At 41.8% G+C, this 20,620-nt stretch overlaps 1 protein-coding gene across 2 annotated transcripts in view; it reads left to right on the forward strand.

Moving 5' to 3' along the window:
* INTU (inturned planar cell polarity protein) overlaps positions 1-725 on the forward strand; it is a 97,470-nt gene extending 96,745 nt beyond the window's left edge. For both annotated transcript variants that reach the window (XM_077279103.1, XM_077279102.1), the window contains exon 16: positions 315-725. In XM_077279103.1, coding sequence (XP_077135218.1) covers positions 315-426 — 112 coding nt within the window. In that variant the 3' untranslated portion in view covers positions 427-725. The remainder of the gene's footprint in view (positions 1-314) is intronic.
* The last annotated feature ends 19,895 nt before the right edge of the window (positions 726-20,620 follow it).

Raw genomic sequence — 20,620 nt, forward strand, 5'->3', positions numbered from 1 at the left:
AATCATTGCCGTTTATTTTTTGGCCACTGATGTAAAAATTCTTTAATAATTGGAAATTTTCTTCAAATCTTTATGTTGAGCGATAAATCACACACACGCGTTGGGTTGGGGATGAGGTGTTGCAGGTTAGCGACGTGATGTTCCCATCACTAAAAAGCAGCCGGTTGCTATGTAAGCTGGGAAGAGGGGACAGTATGTATTTGTAATAAAGTGCTGCGTTAACAGAACAATGAGCCCGCAGACATGGCCAATCACTTCTATCCATCACACCGGTTATTGAGCCCTCCACACTGACTGCTCCTTCCTTCTTCCAGGAGACTCTTTCTGCAGCCTCAGCCTCAGGAGTTCTACGTCTGCTTTCATGACTCGGTGACGGAGGTTGCTGTGGAGCTGGCCTTCAAGCTGTCCTTTGGGATGCCACTTTAGTGCCGGTCACAAGCAAGATCTCCATTCATCGCGAGCACTTGATATTCAGTAGCCTTACCCTTGCACTTGTGACACATTTGTACGGGTCTTTTCAGCGGTTTTACATTTTTATAGATGACCTGTATGCGACATTTTACTTGTTTTAAAGAAAATATTTAAAAAGAAATATTTTTAGTAAGAAGGTTTTTATGTTTAATATTGAAAATCTGTTACTGACTAAACGTACCGACTATTACTGCTTATTTTCTACTTGAAATTTACATTGTCAAATAATAAAATGTTTGCACTTATTAATTTTATACCTAGGCGATATTATTCGCTGATTTACTGTACCCCAGGGGAAAACAAACATGTGATTTTTATCACTATTAAAGCTTTTTATTGTTTCCACATTAAAGAAGCACTCCTCCTCCCATCAAAATTTGTGGCCCTTTGTAATATATTGCAGTCATCATATTACAGTGTCATAAAAGTGCCATAAAAATTTGGGGTCCCCTGATCAAAATTACTGTTATTGTGAACAGTTATGCAACTTGATGAAATGATCTCTAAAAGTCCTAAAGTTAAAGATCCAGTTACAAAAAGAAAAATGGGCCATTGCAAAGTTTGGGCACCCTTGGAGATTTGTGTGCTCCCATAACTTTGACCAAGGTTTCAGACCTTAATTATCCTGTTAGGGTTATGGCTTGTTCACTGTCATCATTAGGCCAAGTAAGACAAATTTCTCAGCTTTAAAAAACCCAGCCTCCTCTAACCTTGTGCCAAAAAACAGCAGCCATGGGTTCTTCTAAGCAACTGGCTAGCAGCTGAAAATGAAAATGGAGGAGACCCACAAAGTAGGAGAAGGCTATATGAAGATAGCAAAGCGTTTTCAAGTTTTCCTTTCTCCCGTTCAAAAAGTAATTAAATGGCAGTTACCAGGAACAGTGGAGGTCAAGATAAGGTCTAGAAGAAAAGGTAAATTTTCAGTGAGAGCTGCTCGTAGGATTGATAGAGGGGCAAACCCCCACTTGACTGCAAAAGGCCTTCAGAATGATTTAGCAAAATCTTGCGTTGTGGTACATTGTTCTACTGTCCAGTGACACCTGCAAAATGTGGCCTTCATGCAAGGGTCATCAGAATAAAACCTCTCCTGCTTCCTCACCATAAAATTCAGCATCAGAAGTATGCAAAAGAATATCTAAACAAGCCTGATGCATTTTGGAGACAAGTCTTGTGGACAAATGAGAAATAGAACTCTTTTGCCACAATGATCAAAGGTATGTGTGGAGAAAAAATGGCACAGAATTTCAGGAAACGAACATCTTGCCCACCATTAAGCATGGGGGCGTGTCAGTCATGCTTTGGGGTTCTGTTGCAGCCAATAGCACGGGGAACATTTCGTGGGTAGAGGGAAGAACTGATTCAATGAAATTTCAAGAAATTCTTGATGCAAACATACTATTTGTAAAAATAAGCTGAAGTTGAAAAGGGGATGACTGCTACTAATGGCTAATTTTGTCCCAGCTAATTCTCCTTTCCATTAGGCTATGACATCATGGGATTTAAAAACTGACTAGCTGCATCCTTCTAAGCTCCATGAAGAAAAGGGAGGTCTATTTTGTCTGCTCAAGTCAGGGGTCACTGAAAAATACTATGGCAGATGGGATGAGTGGAGCAGCTGTGTCAGTTGACTAGGGGATTGCTAAATGCAGGGACAAGAGACCTCTTGTTTCTACATAGAGCAGAGAAAAGAGAAGAACTAACTTGATAGAAAGGCAAAATGAGCAGCAGGGCTGTGGAGTCAGTGAACTAAACCATCCACTCCTCAATTTCTTTAACTTTGACTCTACAGCATTGGTCACTACTGAGCATGTGCATAAAGTGCAGCACAGATTCATCTCAACTAAAAGCCGAGATGCTTAGATCAGTAACAGAACAGACATTTATAGAACATTTCACAACCTTCCCAAATTATTATTATGAAAACATTTAAACTGACACTGACTCCCACTGCACATCACTGATGTAAGTACACAGTTCTATATGATATGATGATTTCAATATACTAAGAGGATAAAAACTTTGATGGGAGAAGTGCTTCTTTAATCAATTCCTGATGCATACAAACACATTCAAAACTGCTGGCCCATTTCAGGCCAATGTGGCCTTTATTCAAACAGATGGATACAATGAAGGAATTTACAACCAATCACTAGCTACAAATTGATCAGCTGATCAAACACCCTCACCAGTCATACGTTCATCTGCTATCCTATGGAAAGGTGATATGTAATAGAATAGCCCCTTTACCCAGCGGGTAAGGAAAGGGTGAATCAAACACCTGAAAACCCCGCCCCTATGGCTGAAAATTGTTCCCTCCAAATTCAGGTGACAGAGTCCCTTTAAAGGTAACCGGTCATATGATTTATGCTCAGGTAGCATGAATCTGAGCTTGGATGCCAGGTACCGTAATTTTTCAAATTATAAGACACACTTTTCCCCAAAAAATATGTTGGGTAAATAAGGGTGCAACTTATAATCCAAATGTAGCTTACCGGGGGGAGGGGGTTTGCAGTGGAGTAGGGTCACTCCACTGACATTTTCTGAAAGCCTTTAGGTGCTACAACCTCACACCAATGAACACCTCCTCCTCCCAGCCCAGGGCCCCCAACATCACCCCATTCCTGCAGCAGTGACCCTGCCTCCTGCTTGGACCCTGCTTCACTGCAGCCTCCCCTCCACTAGTAAGCTTGTAAAAGTGAATTATATGAAGCACCAGCATTTTATTTAAAAAAAAAATAAATTCCATTTTCTTCCCCAAAATTCTGGGTACATCTTATGGTCTGCAAAACATAGTATATATAGTTTTTTATTAAATGCTCTGGTGTTGCTTTGAAAATCCAGCAGGGGACCATAACTGGGAGTGAGAGTAGTCACCCCCGTCGGCTCTTCTGAGCGCTGCTGCAGGTGTTTGACACCTCTCCCTCCTGTACATGTTTGTGTATATAGACCTTTCAATCACCTCTAGCAGCTCTTTAAAGTATATTTTATCTGAAGCGTCCGGTATACCTTGGCTGCAATCGTACAGCCAGGCTCTGACTCTTGCTGTCTGTGGTTTGGGGGTGTCTGGTGACATTTCTCATACAGAAGACAGGAGCTCTCAGCCAAACTAGCGTTCTTGTGTATGGGAGAGCCAGCCGAGATTGTTACCTGCTAAAACCATCTTTCAGCCATCCAATGTGTATGGGTGGCTTTAGGCTGCCGTCACCCTAGCAGTATTTGGTCAGTATTTTACATCAGTATTTGTAAGCCAAAACCAGGAGTGGAACAATTAGAGGAAACTGACAGGTTAGGATAAAATACAGTAAATGTCTGCACATAGTATAGGTGTATAGTATAATATATATATATATATATATATATATATATATATATATATATATATATATATAATATATATATATATATATAATATATATATATATATATATATTGTCATTGACACATATATATCTTTATATTTCATACAGAGTTAGATAGCAGAATAGCCGATAATTCAATTGTCGGGTTCTGTAAAATCATTGCAGAAGCCGACAGGATATGAGACAAGGTTTACATACAGTATACCATTGTATATCCGTTTGATTTTTATATGTCTCTCACTAATAATGTCAGTAGAGTGTGTGTGTGTGTGTGTGTGTGTGTGTGTGTGTGTGTGTGTGTGTGTGTGTGTGTGTGTGTGTGTGTGTAAAATTTGGGAGCTGTAGATGTTAAAGGATTAATTCACAGAAAAAACTGGCGTGGGCTCCCACACAATTGTCTCCGCCAGAGAGGGAAAGCTCTCATTAAGGAAGGGGGTATGCTCTCAATGCGTTCTGCAGGGAGCTCCTAAGTGAGCATTGCTGGAGGAAGCGGATGGGTACAAGTATTACAGTTTGCAATTGATTGGCCCAACAGAGTTGCACTTTCATGAGGAACAGGCGTAATGGGTAACCAGGGCAGAATGGTGAGCACCATCTCTGACTTCAGACATGATGGGAGACAGAAGGCAGGGTGATAAAGACAAAAGAAATACCCAGTGCCATGAATGAGAGAGAGCTGCTGTTGCGGCACTACTAGTGTCGGTTAGGGTTGAGCAAAACGGATCGTTCATTTTCAAAAGTCGCCGACTTTTGGCAAAGTCGGGTTTCGTGAAACCCGACCCGACTCCAGCGTGGGATCGGCCACGTGGTCGGCGATCTTGGTGCCAAAGTCGCGTTTTGTATGACGCCTTCCCCGCCATTTTTTCAGCCAATTAAGGAGTGTGGGCAGCGTGATGACATAGGTTCCGGCCTGGTTTCTGTGGCGTCATAGAGCCATATTACCGTTTGGGCTGCAGTGATTTCCGCAGTCAAACACAACATATGCTTTGCACGGAGGGGAGAGAGAGAGAGAATGAGAGAGAGAGAGAATTAAAAAATAATCCACATTGACTTGCATTGGGTTTCGTGTTCCGGTCCGGAACCCGACTTTACAGTAGAATCGGCCGATTTCACGCGATCCGACTTTCGAGAAGGTCGGGTTTCACAAAACCCAACTCGATCCTAAAAAAGCAAAAGTTGCTCAACCCTAGTGTCGGTCCCTTGGCAGACAAACATCCTACCTGGTCCTGTAGCGCGACTCTGCTCAGCTGAAGGCAGCCAATGGTGGGCCAGTGTCCTGCAATGAGGTCCTGATGTGAGGTGAGGGCAGACTGTGGCATGGTGAGGTTGAAACCTAGAATGAGGCCAGGCATTACGGACATGCAGGCTGATTTCCCAAAGCACTACTCATTGAGAAAACTCATGCAGGGTAAAGATGCCAGTGCCCAGAAAATGGAAAGGGTAAGAGCCTACCCAGAGGTCGGAAGAAAGCCATCCTATTTATGCTGAGCACTGTATGTGCTGTTTTTTCTGTTTGATAGAAAGCTGACAAATCTCCATCAGTTTTTTTGCATAGGAAAAAACTGAACAAACACTGATAAGTTTTTGTGTGTGAGAAAAATCAATGATGTACGAATGAGCCATATAACTTTTTATGCCAGAAAAAAAGGCGCAAAGACAACGATTAATTAGTTTTCAGCTGATGCAACAGTCAGAAATAAGTATTAAACACATCACCAATTTTTTATGCAAATATATTTTAAAAGGTGCTATTGACATGAAGTTCTCAAAAGATGTTGGTAACAACCCATCCAATCCATACAGGCAAAGAAATCAGACCATTAGATAACCATCAATTGTGTGTAATAATGAGAAATGACACAGTGAAAAAGTATTGATCGCATAAGACTGATGACCTATAAAAAGGTGTCTCATAACCGAGGTGCCACACAAGAAACATCTCATGATGGGTAAAACCAGTGAGCTGCCTCAAGACCTTCACAACCTCATTGTTGCAAAACATACTGATGGCATTTTATTACAGAATAATTTCTAAACTACTGAAGGATTCAGTGAGCTCTGTTGGCTTAATCCGGAAGGGGAAAGAACAACTCTGGATTCCAAAATACACACCATGTTTGGAGGACAAAAGGCACTGCACATCACTCCAAAAACATCATGCAAACAGTGAAACTTGAAGGTGGGAACATCATGGTGTTGGGCTGTTTTTTGGCATATGGCACTGGCAAACTTCATCTCATTGAAGGAATGATGAAGATTAAATGAGGGTGGACATTTCAGCAAGACAATGATCCCAAACACACAGCGAAGGAAACTCTCATTTGGTTTCAGAGAAAGAAAATAAAGCTACTAGAATGACCCAGCCACTCACCTGACTAAAATACAATAGAATGTTTATGGAAGGAACTAAAGTTCAGAGTTCATAGAATCAACCCTTCGGGATCTGAAAAGTGTTAGTGTGGAAGAATGGGACAAAATCCCACCTGAACAATGCATGTGACTACTTTTTTCCATACACGAAAGCGTCTTGAAGCTGTCATTACCAAAAAGACTATTGTACGAAGTATTAAATACAGTGGGGCAAAAAAGTATTTAGTCAGTCAGCAATAGTGCAAGTTCCACCACTTAAAAAGATGAGAGGCGTCTGTAATTTACATCATAGGTAGACCTCAACTATGGGAGACAAACTGAGAAAAAAAAATCCAGAAAATCACATTGTCTGTTTTTTTATCATTTTATTTGCATATTATGGTGGAAAATAAGTATTTGGTCAGAAACAAAATTTCATCTCAATACTTTGTAATATATCCTTTGTTGGCAATGACAGAGGTCAAACGTTTTCTGTAAGTCTTCACAAGGTTGCCACACACTGTTGTTGGTATGTTGGCCCATTCCTCCATGCAGATCTCCTCGAGAGCAGTGATGTTTTTGGCTTTTCGCTTGGCAACACGGACTTTCAACTCCCTCCAAAGGTTTTCTATAGGGTTGAGATCTGGAGACTGGCTAGGCCACTCCAGGACCTTGAAATGCTTCTTACGAAGCCACTCCTTTGTTGCCCTGGCTGTGTGCTTTGGATCATTGTCATGTTGAAAGACCCAGCCACGTTTCATCTTCAATGACCTTGCTGATGGAAGGAGGTTTGCACTCAAAATCTCACGATACATGGCCCCATTCATTCTTTCATGTACCTGGATCAGTCGTCCTGGCCCCTTTGCAGAGAAACAGCCCCAAAGCATGATGTTTCCACCACCATGCTTTACAGTAGGTATGGTGTTTGATGGATGCAACTCAGTATTCTTTTTCCTCCAAACACGACAAGTTGTGTTTCTACCAAACAGTTCCAGTTTGGTTTCATCAGACCATAGGACATTCTCCCAAAACTCCTCTGGATCATCCAAATGCTCTCTAGCAAACTTCAGACGGGCCCGGACATGTACTGGCTTAAGCAGTGGGACACGTCTGGCACTGCAGGATCTGAGTCCATGGTGGCGTAGTGTGTTACTTATGGTAGGCCTTGTTACATTGGTCCCAGCTCTCTGCAGTTCATTCACTAGGTCCCCCCGCGTGGTTCTGGGATTTTTGCTCACCGTTCTTGTGATCATTCTGACCCCACGGGGTGGGATTTTGCGTGGAGCCCCAGATCGAGGGAGATTATCAGTGGTCTTGAATGTCTTCCATTTTCTAATTATTGCTCCCACTGTTGATTTCTTCACTCCAAGCTGGTTGGCTATTGCTGATTCAGTCTTCCCAGCCTGGTGCAGGGCTACAATTTTGTTTCTGGTGTCCTTTGACAGCTCTTTGGTCTTCACCATAGTGGAGTTTGGAGTCAGACTGTTTGAGGGTGTGCACGGGTGTCTTTTTATACTGATAACAAGTTTAAACAGGTGCCATTACTACAGGTAATGAGTGGAGGAAAGAGGAGACTCTTAAAGAAGAAGTTACAGGTCTGTGAGAGCCAGAAATCCTGATTGTTTGTTTCTGACCAAATACTTATTTTCCACCATAATATGCAAATAAAATGATAAAAAAACAGACAATGTGATTTTCTGGATTTTTTGTTCTCAGTTTGTCTCCCATAGTTGAGGTCTACCTATGATGTAAATTACAGACGCCTCTCATCTTTTTAAGTGGTGGAACTTGCACTATTGCTGACTGACTAAATACTTTTTTGCCCCACTGTACATTTCAGTAAGCGTGTTCATTACTTATTTCCTATATAAGTTCTCATTATTACACATTATTTATGGACATCTATGGTTTGATTTCTTTGCCTGTGTGGATTGGAAGAATTGTTACCTACATCTGGTCAGAATTTAATGTCAATAGCACCTTTAGGAATATATTTACTTTTAAAATTGGGGATATGTTCAATACTTATTTCACCAGCTGTATATATTAATATATCTTAGTGTGTTCTCATAATGGTAATTTGTGGGATTAAAAATGTGGTTGTACGAGATGTCAAGCACAAAAAAAGGGTCCTGCAACATGGAGATTGCTACATATAACTACTGTAACTTAAATAATGTGCTTCTGCCAGGAAGCAATCTGTTAAAGCAACAACAACAAAAAAAATTCCTAAAAAAAAAAATATTAAAGAGTTGTTCTCAAGATCAATAGAACCTCTTGGCTTCCTTCTTGCCATTGTAGAAGGAAGTGTGGGGCTACTGACAATTGACAGATCTGTTTTGCAGCGTGGTTAAGCCGCTGACCTGAACGTTGTTCTCTCCATTATGCAAGAAGAGACAACTTTGCCAGTGCAGCATCGAAAAGAGCGCGGGTGGACTGAAGCCGACGGGAGTACCCCAGCTTCGAAGGAGTGATTGCAAGCTGTATAGCACTGCGTTCGTTGCCTAGGAGACCGGCCACTGCTGATAGACAGCAGACGAGTCCAGTAACCTAGCAGAAGCAGCAAGCTTCAGAACTAAAAATGCCTCCATTCTTTAGAAGGAAAAGGCCTTTTAATAACAATTAAATTGCAAAGTTGCTTCTTTTATAACCACATTGCAATCTCACCCGTTATGTTGAGACTTGTTTAAATATAGGTTTCATGAATTTCTTCCAATCTGATTTTTTTTTTTCTAGCAATTACACTGACAAGCAAAAGGGTACCGAGTACGTTGAACATATTGTCTGTCATTTACTGGTAATTTTAATAAAAACATGTTTATAAAGAATTTTTTCTAATTTTGTGCCGAAAGTTTTTCTTAATTGGAAAATACTAATTTTCTTCTGAGCACTACAAGTATTGAAAAACACCTGTGCGAGACTTCTTGTATAAATTTTCTTACCTTAGTCGAGCTGATCACGCTAGGGCTGATTCAGTCGGTACTCTGACCACTGTCCAGGTTGAGTGAGAACATCTAGCAGAGACCACTTTGTAGGTCGTTTTGCACACTCATACTAGATGATACTCCGGCCTCTTCCTAGGTAAGTCAGACCAGCTAACTGAGACCCCCTCAGTAGGGCGTATTTCACAGGTGAATCAGGCAGGTTTGAGTGAGTCAGACCTACCAACAGAGACCTCTCTGTTCAGTGAAGTTGTAAGAATCCTGAAGAGACCTTTCAGCTTATCCCTAAAGCAATTCCGGTAGCCTTGCTCTAGTTTTTCATGCTGGAGGAGGGTAGCACCGGAATTATCACTCCCAGAAGCCATAGGATTTTGTCAACCTGTATCCTGTTGACCATCTGACCTTCTAGCTAGTGGGCATAATTTTTCAGGTTTTCGGATTCTCTGCTGTCTTGGATGCATCGTCCCCGGGTAGAGGATACTCAGTGTATGGCCGGGGTCACACTAGACCGTAATATGGACGAGTGCTATGCGATAAAAAATCGCATAGCACTCGGCCCAATGTTAATCTATGGTTCAGCTCCCATCATCCGATATTTTCTCCACCGTATTTCGGATCCGAGGGAACTCGCAGCAGGCTGCGATTGTCAGCGTATCTCGGCCGAGACTCGCCAATGCAAGTCTATGGGTGCGAGAAAAAATTGGATTACACACGGACCATGCGTGTGCATTGCGAGAAATACGGAAGACTTCTCCAGGTGACAGGAAATTGAATCATCCATCATCAGGAAGCTTTGGCATGCTAATTTATGGCCCACGCTGGATTGCAAAGCAGGAAGCATGCCTCCACGGAGTGTACTGTGTAGCAGCATGGCCAGGCATATAAATGTGGAGATGCTGATTGCTCTGGTCCATGATAGACCAGAGTTATGGGACCAACGTGACGCACATTATGCTGACCGCGCACGAAAAGACGCAGCATGGAGGGCAATCTGTCGCCACATGTTCCCCGATTTTGCTGAGCGACCTCAAGAGGTTCAGCAAGAAATTTGTAAGTACCATCCTTTACCCAAAAATGTGCTGTAACATTTTTGTATTGAGAAAAATAGGCATGAACACATCATATGTGGTGTGTTTAGGAGTGATGTAAATGTTACAAGCTCTTGGTTGAGGATACAAAAACATTAACAAGACACACCAATATGGTTCCAATATATTAGCTAGAGTCCTTTCAGATCTTACCAAGGGAGTTTTATGTCCCCTTAGGCTCCAGGGCCTGTGTGTGCTTGCAAACCCTGGACCTGTTGTAGTTATGTGCTTGGCCAGCATGGTGGGTCAGTGGATATGAGTCCTGGGTTCAAATTCCACCAAGGACAAAATATGCAAAGAGTTTGGATGTTTTCTCCGTGTTTGCGTGGGTTTCCTCTGGGCACTCCGCTTTCCTCCCCCAATCCAAAGACATAGTCATCGGGAATTTATATTGGGTGACAGCATTGATAATGTTTTTTACAAACTGCCGAATATGTTATCGTTATGTAAAACTAAAGATTCTTTATTATTATTTGGTATTCCACAAACAACTTTTGCTTCTTTGCAGTGAATGATGTCACTAGACGCTGGCGGAGTTGCCGGGATCAATACCGGCGGGAACGTCAAGTTTCTGGGCGGAGTGGTGATGCAGCACCGAAAAAAAGAAAATATCTGTATTTTGATAGGCTGAATTTTCTTGCCCCGGTGATGGAGCTCAGACCGTAAGTGGATGCATGTCCCAAAAACTTATACACATCTTCTAACGTGAATATGTTTATAATTTTTTCCTCTCTAATCATTTGTGAAATACAGAACAGAGTCCAATCTGACAGAAAGAGAGACTGCATCTGACTCGGAGGTGGTGATTGACCCCATTGGTGAAGATTCCGAAATGGCTGGACCATCAGGGCAAGCAGCAACCAACCACAACCAGCAGCAGCGTCTTCTGCCACACAGGAGGCCAATCCAGAGGTTGAGGAAGGAGGCCAGAGCAGCAGTCCAACCTTGGCTCTGGATACATCACCACAGCCTACTACCAGACCAAACCGTGGGCGGCGCAGAAGGGTGGCTTCTAACACTGGCACCAGGAGGCAAGTGGATACAGGGGTGTTGGACGATTTGTCAAGGGCTGCACATGACGATGGGGAGGAAGCGTACTTCCGCAGTCTTGCCCGCTATTTACGGCCCATTCCACGCTCGCTCAGGCTGCGGACCAGAGGTTGTATCCAAATTGTTCTTGATGCGGCCACACCCCCAAACAACCCCATTCGTTTGTTCAACTACCTAGAACAGTGGCAAATGTCACCTACAAATGTTCTGGCGGTGCAAGACCTTCCAGAGGAACCCAACCCAACAGTTGCAGCACCCCCCTTGCCACGTATAGCTCCACAACAACAGCCTGCCCAAAACACCCAACAACAACCAAACAGGCCAAATAATGAATATCCATCCACTGCTCAATCTGACCACTTGAACAGACACATGTTTGGAGGCTGGTCCCAACATGTGTCTGCTCGACATGGCCATATTGGGGGGTATGACCAAATGGGTCAATACAGTACACAGGACTTTATGCCGTTCTACCCTCAACATCCAGTTGTACCGCACACTCAGGATCGAAACTTGCACCAACACCCTTCATATATATCTGCCATACCACAGGTTGACAGTCTGGTTGGTCCACCACCTAGGCCAAGTTCAGCACATGCTGGACACCCGCCATCACCTTCGCCACCCCCAACCTACCAGAACCTGTAAGTTCGGTTCAAAAAGTTTCGGGAGGTCATTTATGTTTTTTCTTTCTGTTTTTGGCGCCATTGGCCTGTTCTTTGTTCTGGTTGACTCTGGTTATTATGCCGAAAATTACATATGATGTTAATATGTTTTGGGCAAAGAGATATATGCTTTGATCAGTAAAAATGTTGGTCAAAATATAAGTGTTGTGTCTTCTTAGGACTCCAAAGATGATGTGGCAACTTCAAAACTTTTTGGGAAAGGAAAAGTAGAAACATAATATACAATTCACACATGAACATTAAGCTATTTATTAACTAACAATATAAAGAAAATTTAAAGCACAACAGCATTGTCTTGCCAATCAGTCGCTCCCTCTGGTGACACAAAATAATTTGTTAACACATCACGAACTTTTAGGCCTGAGGGCTGACGACGAGAAGTAGGCAATACAGTATTAGCATAATCAATTTCAACAGCAGCAGATGATGGGCAATCATGGTATCTAGTAAAGTTGTGAAGAACAACACATGCTTTGATGACACCATTGACATTGCCTTCACTCAGTTGTATTGCGGACTGAAGTACCCGCCATTTAGAAGTGAGAATGCCAAATGAACACTCTACCAGACGGCGGGCACGTGAAAGGCGCAAATTAAAAATTCTACGCCGGTAGTCCAGGCCTCTCCGTGGATATGGCCTCATGACGTTCCTGGATAATTGAAACGCCTCATCTGCTACCATCATGTAAGGCACCGCATCTAAATTCGCCCCTGGTAGGTTACTTGGGGGTGGGAGATCCAAATCATTGGTGCGCAGCCGCCGACCCATTAAGGAAGAACTGAAGACTCTAGAGTCTCCAGTTCTCCCATAGGCCCCAATATCTACAATTATAAACCTGTAGTTGCTGTCGACCAGGGCCAACAGCAGTACAGAGAAAAACTGTTTATAATTATAGAATTGGGTCCCTGAGCCCGGCGGCTTACGCACACGGATGTGCTTTCCGTCCAGAGCCCCAATACAGTGCGGAAACTGGCAGGTGTCCTGAAATCCTTGGGCAATCCGTAACCAATCGGACCTTTTCGGCTCAGGCATCACCTCTTGATAGAGTCTTCTCCATATTTCCGTGCATGTATCCCGCACAATTCCAGAAATTGTAGATTTCCCGAGTAAAAACTCTAAATGCAGGGCCGCATATGATAGTCCAGTGGCAAGGAAGCTAAAAGAAACCAGATAATTTGTTTACAATACAAATTTAAAACATTACAGTGTTCTCTGGGCCAAAACTACAATTAGCTAAATAATATGGCATGATTCCTCAAACATTAAGGACATGCGATGGCTTTGAGGTTAGATTTGCTTAAATAGTCCAACTTTATCATAAATTACGGTATTTTCAGGAGTATCAGACTAATTTTGAACCCCTGAAAATCTTAGAAAAAATCGGGGGTCGTCTTATACGCCAGAAAATACGGGTATGTTGAAGTTTAGGAACCCTTTAAATAGCTACTTTTCACAATGGGTAATAGCATTACACACAAATCTTTTTTTAGAAACAGAGGATTGATTCATACCGTAAAGTAAGGATAAGGCGCTCCTCTGCGGAAATGGATTGTCGCATCCTGGTGTCCTTCTTGGTAATCCCCGGTCGCAAAATCTCCAACAAAATATCAAACGTTTGTATCCGCATCCGACAATAGTTGAAGAACTTGTCTGGATTGGTCCTCAGAGCAGCATACAGACGTTTGAAATGTCCTTTCTTGATCCGTTGCTTCATAAGTGGATGTACCCACATCCGTCTCCGCCTCCTCGGATCAACAATTACTGGGTATGGCTCTCCAAAACGATGGGAAAGTACCCAGTTGTAAAGCACACGCTCTGTGGTGTTAAAAGTCAGTAGATCCGACATGTTGCTCATCAAGCAGAAGTGCACCAACACAAGCAGGGACTCTGCTGCCTTGATTGGTGGCTGCCACCTATTTTATGGCCCTTAAATAATGTTCTGGGTGATGATTTAAATTTTTCCAGGTGGCAAAACCGTTATATGTCCATTTTGCAAGCTTGCGAGAAAATCTCGGCATACGGATGCCATACGGATGTCACACGGATGTCACACGGATCATTTGATGCGAGGAAATCGCATCCTCGCACTGCACACGGATCACTGTTTTTGAAACATTTGTGCGATTCTCGGTCGTCAAAAACGGACCGTTTTTTTTTTATACGTTAAGTGTGTCCCCGGCCTAAGCCTGATGAAGCCTCAGTTCTTTGGCTCAGCCTTCAAGCAATCTTGGTCTCCAAGGCAGTCTCCGCCTTACCCCAATATTTTCTTTTTCTAGAGTCCTGGAAGGCTGGGTTATAGAACACTACCTGTGTTTCCATTTTCTCACATCCTATGGGGATTGCCAACCAGGTTCATTTCATTTGAGGATTAAAGCAGTTCATCCAGACTATCGATTTTGATGTGTTGGCTGGACATATATATTGTTTGGAGATTTTATGTCCCTGACGGTCTCCCAGGAAGCATACCTCCTCCACTAGAGTTTCGCTTGGCAGCATTAGGTCAAGACCCTTCTAAATTCAAAAGGAATCTTGGTTTTTCTTGCCATGGCAAGGTTTCAGATTGAAAACTTTGAATGCCTGCTAATCTCACAATTTTTCAGGTTGCATGCAGAAGTTTTGTTCTTCGTTTCAGATGCCCTGTTACTACACACAGCATCCAGATACAGTCATGGCCAAAAGTATTCACACCCCTGCAATTCTGTCAGATAATACTCAGTTTCTTCCTGAAAATGATTGCAAACACAAATTCTTTGTTATTATTATCTTCATTTAATTTGTCTTAAATTAAAAAACACAAAAAGAATTGTCCTAAAACCAAATTGGATATAATTCCACACCAAACATAAAAAAGGGGGTGGACAAAAGTATTGGCACTGTTCGAAAAATCATGTGATGCTTCTCTAATTTGTGTAATTAACAGCACCTGTAACTTACCTGTGGTACCTAACAGGTGTTGGCAATAACTAAATCACACTTGCAGCCAGTTGACATGGATTAAAGTTGACTCAACCTCTGTCCTGTGTCCTTGTGTGTACCACATTGAGCATGGAGAAAAGAAAGAAGACCAATGAACTGTCTGAGGACTTTCCTTCAGCTGCGCAGTGGATTCGCCTGTTGGGCATGCGCACACCACTACGCCACCAACGGAAAGATGAGCAGGATTCTGGGGGAGAAACAGCGATGTCATCACGCCCATATGACCAGACCAGCGTGAGTGACAGCCCGAAACGGCGACTTTACAAAGGTATTTCGGCAGCATAGGTGGGGAATAAAGGCACAAAAAATACACTAATGTAAAGCACAGCTCTGCCCCTATTTAACGCTATTTTTATCTCATAAGGAAAAAACGGGGTGACACGTTCCCTTTAATGTACTGCCATGACTGTTTAGGTCACAGTTCTGAAGGCTTCAGGCCTTACTGATTAAGTTGGATTGGACTAAGGTGAAGGCTTTTACATCATGTTTCAAACATTGCATTCTAAGAGCCTCTTTTCCATAAGTGAACATGAATTCCAAATCTCCAGTCAGGACTTTATGCCAGGTCAAGGCAAAATCAAGGTCACCATATTGCCCCCTCCTTGGATCCATATGACCTCAGTCTGGTCCTGGGCGCCCATTAATCATCATCTATCAAGATGACCACAAACATATTTCTGCATCAGCTTTCTGGCATGGTCTGTTTTACCTCTTCACAATGTCTTCCATCAAGAGAGGTTCCAAGAGAGAGTGGTCTTATGTCTGGCACCCTCCTTTCTCCTTAATGTGTTCTCTACCTTGCACTTGAAAGAGAAATTGTTCTCTTTCCTTCGGGTGCTTTCACATTGTGCTTTTCTCTACGATCGTGAGTCCCTTCTGGGCTTGCGTCCATTTTACCCCACAAAACAGAATTTGGACATATGTGCTGACGGGGCCATAGACTATAATGGTGCTGGCAGAGAAAATTATGCACTCTGTCGGCGCATACGTCCGAATCCCGTTTTGCTGCTGGGTTCAGACGCAAGCCCCAACGGAACCCACAAATGTAGAAAAAAGCATAATATGAAATCAGCCTAATTCGCTCTGTCTTTCATTTTCCTGAAAGGTTCTCATGGCTAAGCAGCTCTCACAGTTCTGATGAAAATTGGATTTCTTTTGCATATGTGAAAAATCACTGATGTTTAAATGATGCCCTACAGTGATTTTTTTGTTTTTGCTCACTTGATTTAGACCTTTTTTAAGCGACTTATTTATTTAACTGAGCTCTGTCAGGTTCTCTTCTTTTTTATTTTTGTACACATTATGGACGTGATTTTCCTTATCTAAACGTTTTAGTCTAATTCATCACTAGAGTGGATACGGAAAATATTCATACCTATTTAAATTTTTCACTCTGTTTCATTGCAGCCATTTGGTAAATTAAAAAAAAAAATCATTTTTTGTCTCATTAATGTACACTCTGCACCCCATCTTGATGGAAAAAAAACAAATGTAGAAATTTTTGCAAATTTATTAAAAAAGAAAAACTGGAATATCACATGGTCATACGTATTCAGACCCTTTGCTCAGTATTGAGTAGAAGCACCCTTTTGAGCTAGTACAACCATGAGTCTTCTTGGGAATGATGCAACAAGTTTTTCACACCTGGATCTGGGAATCCTCTGCCATTCTTCCTTGCAGATCCTCTCCAGTTCCGTCAGGTTAGATGGTGAACATTGGTGGACAGCCATTTTCAGGTCTCTCCAGAGATGCTCAATTGGGTTTAGGTCAGCACTCTGGCTGGGCCAGTCAAGAATGGTCACAGAGTTGTTCTGAAGCCAATGCTTTGTTATTTTAGCTGTGTGCTTAGGGTCATTTTCATGTTGGAAGGTGAAACTTTGGCCAAGTCTGAGGTCCATAGCTCTCTGGAAGAGGTTTTCATCCAGGATATCTCTGTACTTGGCCGCATTCATGTTTCCTTCAATGACAACCAGTCGCCCTGTCCCTGCAGCTGAATAACACCCCCATAGCATGACCACGATATTTCACTGTTGGGATTGTATTGGGCAGGTGATGAGCAGTGCCTGATTTTCTCCAAACATACCGCTTAGAATTATCACCAAAAAGGTCTATCTTCATCTCATGAAACCAGAGAATCTTATTTCTCATAGTCTATGAGTCCTTCATGTGTTTTTTAGGCAAACTCTATGCGGGCTTTCATATTTCTTGCACTGAGAGGCTTCCGTCGGGCCACTCTGCCATAATGGCCCAACTCGTGGAGGGCTGCAGTGATAGTTGACTTTGTGGAAGTTTCTTCCATCTCGCTACTGTATCGCTGAAGCTCAGCCACAGTGATCTTGGGGTTCTTCTTTACCTCTCTCACCAAGGCTCTTCTCTCACGATTGCTCAGTTTGGCTGGACTACTGGTGGTCCCAAACTTCTTCCATTTAGGATTATGGAGGCCACTGTGCTCTAAGAAACCTTGAGTACTGCAGATATTCTGTTGTAACCTTGGCCAGATCTGTGCCTTGCCACAATTCTGTCTCTGAGCTCCTTGGCCAGTTCCTTTGACCTCATGATTCTCATTTGGTCTGACAAGCACTGTGAGCTGTGAGGTCTTATATAGACAGGTGTGTGCCTTTCCAAATCAAGTCCTATCAGTTTTATTAAACACAGCTGGACTCCAATGAAGGAGTAGAACCATCTCAAGGAGGATCACAAGGAAATGGACAGCATGTGACTTGAATATGAGTGTCTGAGGAAAGGGTCTGAATACTTATGACCATGTGATATTTCAGCTAAGATATTTATTTTTTATTAAAGGTGCAAACATTTCTACATTACTGTTTTTTTTCAGTCAAGATGGGGTGCAGAGTGTACATTAATGTGAAAAAAAAGAACGTTTTTGAATTTATCAAATGGCTGCAATGAAACAAAGATTGAAAAATTTTAAGGGGTCTGAATACCCGCTGTATGTCTAAGGGTATGTGCACACGCTGCGGATTTTGCTGCTGATCCGCAGTGGATTTGACGCTGCGGATCCGCAGCAGTTTTCCCTAAGTTTACAGTACCATGTAAACCTATGGGGAAAAAAAAACGCTGTGCACATGCTGCGGAAAAATCCGTGCGGAAACGCAGCGGATTATTTTCCGCAGCATGTCAATTCTTTCTGCGGATTCCGCAGCGGTTTTCAACATGCACCAATAGGAAAGTGCAGTTGAAAACCCGCAGAGGAATCCGCAGAAGAAATCGCGAGAAAATCCGCAGTGAAAACCGCAGTGGTTTTGCACTGCGGATTTTCCAAATCCGCTGCGGAAAAATCCGCAGCAGAATCCGCAACGTGTGCACATACCCTAACAGTTGCAATGTTTTGCAATTTAGCTAGTGGTCAAAATGAATAAAACTGATCTGTAGTGTGCGACTTTAAACTAAAAACGCACAAAATACAAGAAAAGCATGTTTGATTTTGCGCAAAATAAATCAACCTGCATGTGTCAGTGGAGAATTTGGCGCAAAACTCAGAAAACGAATGCCACAAGAGAAAAAAAAAGTTTTTTTAAAAAAATTGGCACCTTAATCTTGAAAATCCAAAAGCTAGTATTCCAAATGCAAAAAGGTAAAAAAAGAAAACCTCTAAAAACATGGATGCAGTTTAGCTTTGATTATAAGCCGTATTCATGGTTTTTGTGCTCCATCTGGGATGTCAACATAAATGTGCAGAAAAATCAACATGGAAGAAAACAATTCTTATTTTTTACCAATGAATGTAAATGAGGTTAAAAAAGTCTATTTACTTGTATAAGATTGTTGGCATCAATTAGCCTCCGTCTCATCAAGTTTTCATATTTTTGTCAGGAAGAAAAGCTTTGCCTCCTACGGGATTCTACTTAGTCATGGAACAAAATACAATGCCATCCAGTAAGCTATATAATAAGCTTTTTTTTCCGATTGTGTTCTGTACAAATGGACCTGAAGTATGCTGATCATGATAAATGTGTGTCAATTCGGAACCACTACTTTGGTGCCACCTAGTGGAAACTGCAGGATATTAACTATTTTTGTATTATTGAAGAGCAACGGCAGACTCAATGTAATTGAGATTCAAAGACAATTTCAGTATTTAACCCTATACATTCAAAACTAAATAATTAGATTGAAAGAATAATAATTCTTAAACGGGAATATTAAAGGTGGCTTTATAAAATGGAGGGTATAAGGATTTGCAACTTTATGGAAGCAAAAATGAAGTTTGTTTATAATAAAAAAATGGAAAAGACAATTCTTAAAAGAATACGTTTTGGAAAAATATATTATCAGAGAATTTAAAGAGTATTGAAGTGAGGATGCCTTCTCCTGTGGGCATTGTGCTTGGTGGCATTACACCCGGATAAGCCTTTTATAAGGTGTTAGAGCCTGCACTAGGTACTGTTTTCTAAGACCTGTTTTGGATGCCAGTATAGCAAAGTACATCTGAGTAGTAGAAACCAATGGTTAGGTTAGCCGCAACTTACTTGCTGCTTAACCCCTTTACCCCCCGAGGGTGGTTTGCATGTTAATGACCAAACCAATTTTTACAATTCTGACCACTGTCCCTTTATGAGGTTATAACGCTGGAATGCTGCAATGGATCCTGGTGATTCTGACATTGTTTTTTCATGACATATTGTACTTCATGTTAGTGGTAAAATTTATTTCTTATGACTTGCAATTATTTTTGAAAAAAATGGAATTTGGCGAAAATTTTTAAAATTTTGCAATTCTCCAAATTTGAATTGTTATGCCCTTAAATCACACAGATATATCACACAAAATACTTAATAAGTAACATTTCCCACATGTCTACTTTACATCAGCACAATTTTTTGAACCAAAATTATTTTGTTAGGAAGTTAAGGGTTAAAAGTTAAACAGCGATTTCTCAGTTTTACAGCACCATTTTTTTAGGGACTACATCACAATTGATGTCACTTTGAGGGGTCTATATGATAGAAAATACTCAAGTGTGACACTATTCTAAAAACTGCACCCCTCAAGGTGCTCAAAACCACATTCAAGATGAATATTAACCATTCAGGTGCTTCACAGGAATTTTTGGAATGTTTAAAAAAAAGGAACATTTAATTTTTTTTCACAAAAAATGTAATTCAGACCAAAACTTTTCTATTTCACTAAAATTTGGACCCCAAAAGTTGTTGTGGAATTTGTCCTGAGTACGCTGATACACAATATATACAGTTAAACTACTGTTTGGGCGCATGGCAGAGCTCGGAAGGGAAAGAGCGCCGTTTGACTTTTTCAATGTAAAATTGGCTGGAATTGAGATCGGACGCCATGTCGCATTTGGAGAGCCCCTGATGTGCCTAAACAGTGGAAACCCCCCACACGTGACACCATTTTGGAAACTAGACCCCCCAGGGAACTTATCTAGATGTGTGGTGAGCACTTTGAACCCCCAAGTGCTTCACAGAAGTTTATAACGTAGCGCCATAAAAATAAAAAAATCATATTTTTTTTCACAAAAATTATCTTTTCGTCCTCAATTTTTTATTTTCCCAAGGGTAACAGGAGAAATTGGACCTCAAATGTTGTTGGGCAATTTGTCCTGAGTATGCTGATACCCCATATGTGGGGGTAAACCACTGTTTGGGTGCATGGCAGAGCTCAGAAGGGAAGGAGCGCCAGATTTTACTGTTATGGTTTGCAGGTGCCATGAACCTCT

Source organism: Ranitomeya variabilis, chromosome 1, assembly GCF_051348905.1.
Source record: "Ranitomeya variabilis isolate aRanVar5 chromosome 1, aRanVar5.hap1, whole genome shotgun sequence".
In the NCBI taxonomy this organism is placed as follows: Eukaryota; Metazoa; Chordata; class Amphibia; order Anura; family Dendrobatidae; genus Ranitomeya; species Ranitomeya variabilis.